The following is a 2,608-nucleotide window of genomic DNA, read 5'->3' on the forward strand; positions in this document are numbered from 1 at the left end:
TTCCTGCCTCAGCCTCCCAAGTAGCTGGCATTACAGGCACTCGCCACCACGCCCGGCTAACTTTTGTATTTTCAGTAGAGACAGGGTTTTACCATGTTGGTCAGGCTGGTCTTGAACTCCTAACCTTGTGATCCGCCTGCCTTGGCCTCCCAAAGTGCTGGGTTTATAGCTGTGAGCCACCACGCCCGGCCTAGCTTCATTTACAGTTAATATACATCAGTGTTAACTCTCATTGACTGTACCACAATATTTTTTTCTTAATAAACTTTTAATTTTGGAATAGTTTCAGCTAATGCAAGGAGTTCCTGTGTATACTTTCCCCAGTTTTCCCTGATGTTAATATCTTATATAAGCATGGTACATTTGTCAAAACTAAGAAATTATTACTAACTAAACACAAGGATTTAAGTTGCACCAGGTTTTCCACTAATGTCCTTTTTTCCATTCCAGAATCCAAACCAGAATACTGCATCGAACCACTTGGGGTCAGTTTGGCTTATTTGAGGGCTGTGTACATGAAGAACTGTGTGTAACCTGTTCTTTCTTCATTATTCTCTTTCCAATAGTGTTCTCCGATTTTAAGGACTTGATTGGTCAGATTTTAATGGAAGTGCTAATGATGTCCACTCAGACTAGAGATGAAAACCCATTTGCCAGTCTGACAGCCACATCACAGCCAATTGCTGCAGCAGCACGGTCACCAGACAGAAATCTCCTGCTAAACACTGGCTCCAATCCGGGAACAAGCCCCATGTTCTGCAGCGTGGGTTCCTTTGGTGCCAGCTCTTTGTCTAGGTCAGTGCGGTTCTCTTTGCACATCTAACTGCTAGTAAAAGAGTCATGAAGTACACAGGTAAAGGGAATATTTGTTTACAATGTTGATCTGTGCCACGGAGGGTATGGCATATATCATATTTGGGGAGGTGGTTTTAGTCACTGAAAGTGGAACTCTCTTTTTTAGATTGTTATTTTTTGGCTCTCTATGGTTGAGCTATTGGTAGATGAAATTTTAGAACCAGTTGGCTGTGTGTACTACATCATTCTTTGAAAGGGGGCCTCTAGATCAATAGAGTAATTAGATTATAATTATTTAGATGCTTATCTGATAGATCTGTATACGTAAACGGAAATGATTTTATCCTTTAAAAGCTTGATGTTTTCTCTTTTTGTTAGTTATCTCAAATTTTTCTTTGATTTTTCTCTTCTTTCCTCCCTTTTCTCAACTCATTTAGCCTCTATGAAACTAGTCCGGCTCCCACCCCCAGTTCCTGGAGCTCTGTGCCCGTGATGGGCCCGTCTTTTGCCTCACCTTCCCGTGCAGCCAGCCAGCTGGCTGTGCCTTCCACTCCCCTCAGTTCTAGTGCAGCCTCTGGAACTGCTGCAGGAAGCCAGCCCCCATCCCCGCGGTATCGCCCCTACACTGTCACTCACCCATGGGCATCCTCAGGTGTCTCCATTCTGTCAACCTCCCCAAGTCCCCCTGCTCTCACCAGTAACCCCCAAGCAGTGCCCACCAGCAGTTCCAGACAGAGGCCCAGCAGCACGGGTCCACCCCTACCACCCGCCTCACCCAGTGCCACGAACAGACACCCCTCCTCCCTGAGGATCTCTCCTAGGTATTTATCCCGCAGGAGAATTGCGTGTGTGTTTGCCGTGCAGGGAAAGGAGATTAACACGGTTTGGAAGAACTGCTGTGTGACACTGACTCTGTTTAATTGTTGTTGTTTTGGGTTATTAACCTGTGTGGCTAACTAGTTTGGTAGGCACGTACCCTGAGATAATGCCGGAAAGTTTGAATTGCTCTCTTATGAGTCCCTTTCTTCCCTTTGAGAGTTGGGGGTCACAGGAACCCTTTTTGGCTTTTTGTCCTGTTGCCAGTGGTAATTGAAATGGAGTCAGACCAACAGGGTGTGGGAGCAAATCTGGGCCTGGTGTTTTTTACTTCTGTTGAGTGGGGTGAGTCGGTTCATGCCCTGACATGTTGAGTTTTAGTTGTGCATAAGTTCAGTCTCTTAGAAGAAAGCAGTATCAGAATTCCATGAATCCAGTGGCCCCTTCTCTCAAATGTTCCTATATGTGTTTCTATAATTTAGATGAATTATGTTTCTGCATGTCAGTGGACAGAAGTTTTAGTGTAAGATTTATTTAAAAGGTCAACATTTGCAAAAGTTTCTCCTCCTCTTGTTTTACCTTTGTTCTCTGATGGCCTTTTTTGCTTTTGTTGTGGTAGTATGTACGACAATCCTTTCTCCTTCCTCTTCCTCGCACTTTCTGGGGACAGTAGTGATGAAGAAGATGAAGAAGATGATGGTGATGGTGATGGTGATGATGAAGGTGGTGGTGGTGGTGATGATTTTTCTTGTGTCCAGTTTGGGTCCAGGTATCAGAGGAATGGAGTCTTACCCCTGCATGTGCATAGATGCTTAGGAACTAACTACTATAAGCTCTAACAAGGGGTGTGCTTTGAGTCCAGGCAGGATAGGGTCAAATGAGGTAGGCTTGAGAGTATATTGACGTGTTCAGACCTTTTCATGGGATAAAATAGCACATAGGAGAACTAACTTCCTTCCTTCCTTCCTTACTTCCTTCCTTCCTTCCCTCCTTCCCT

The 2,608-nt window shown here is 44.6% G+C and overlaps 1 protein-coding gene across 1 annotated transcript in view; it reads left to right on the plus strand.

Moving 5' to 3' along the window:
* Positions 1-2,608, plus strand: part of UBE4B (ubiquitination factor E4B) — a 147,546-nt gene that overhangs the window by 69,674 nt on the left and 75,264 nt on the right. The window contains exons 7-8 of the mRNA XM_037730769.1: positions 567-795; positions 1,233-1,616. Coding sequence (XP_037586697.1) covers positions 567-795; positions 1,233-1,616 — 613 coding nt within the window. The remainder of the gene's footprint in view (positions 1-566; positions 796-1,232; positions 1,617-2,608) is intronic.

This window comes from Cebus imitator, unplaced genomic scaffold (genome assembly GCF_001604975.1).
Source record: "Cebus imitator isolate Cc_AM_T3 unplaced genomic scaffold, Cebus_imitator-1.0 Scaffold15, whole genome shotgun sequence".
NCBI lineage: Eukaryota > Metazoa > Chordata > Mammalia > Primates > Cebidae > Cebus > Cebus imitator.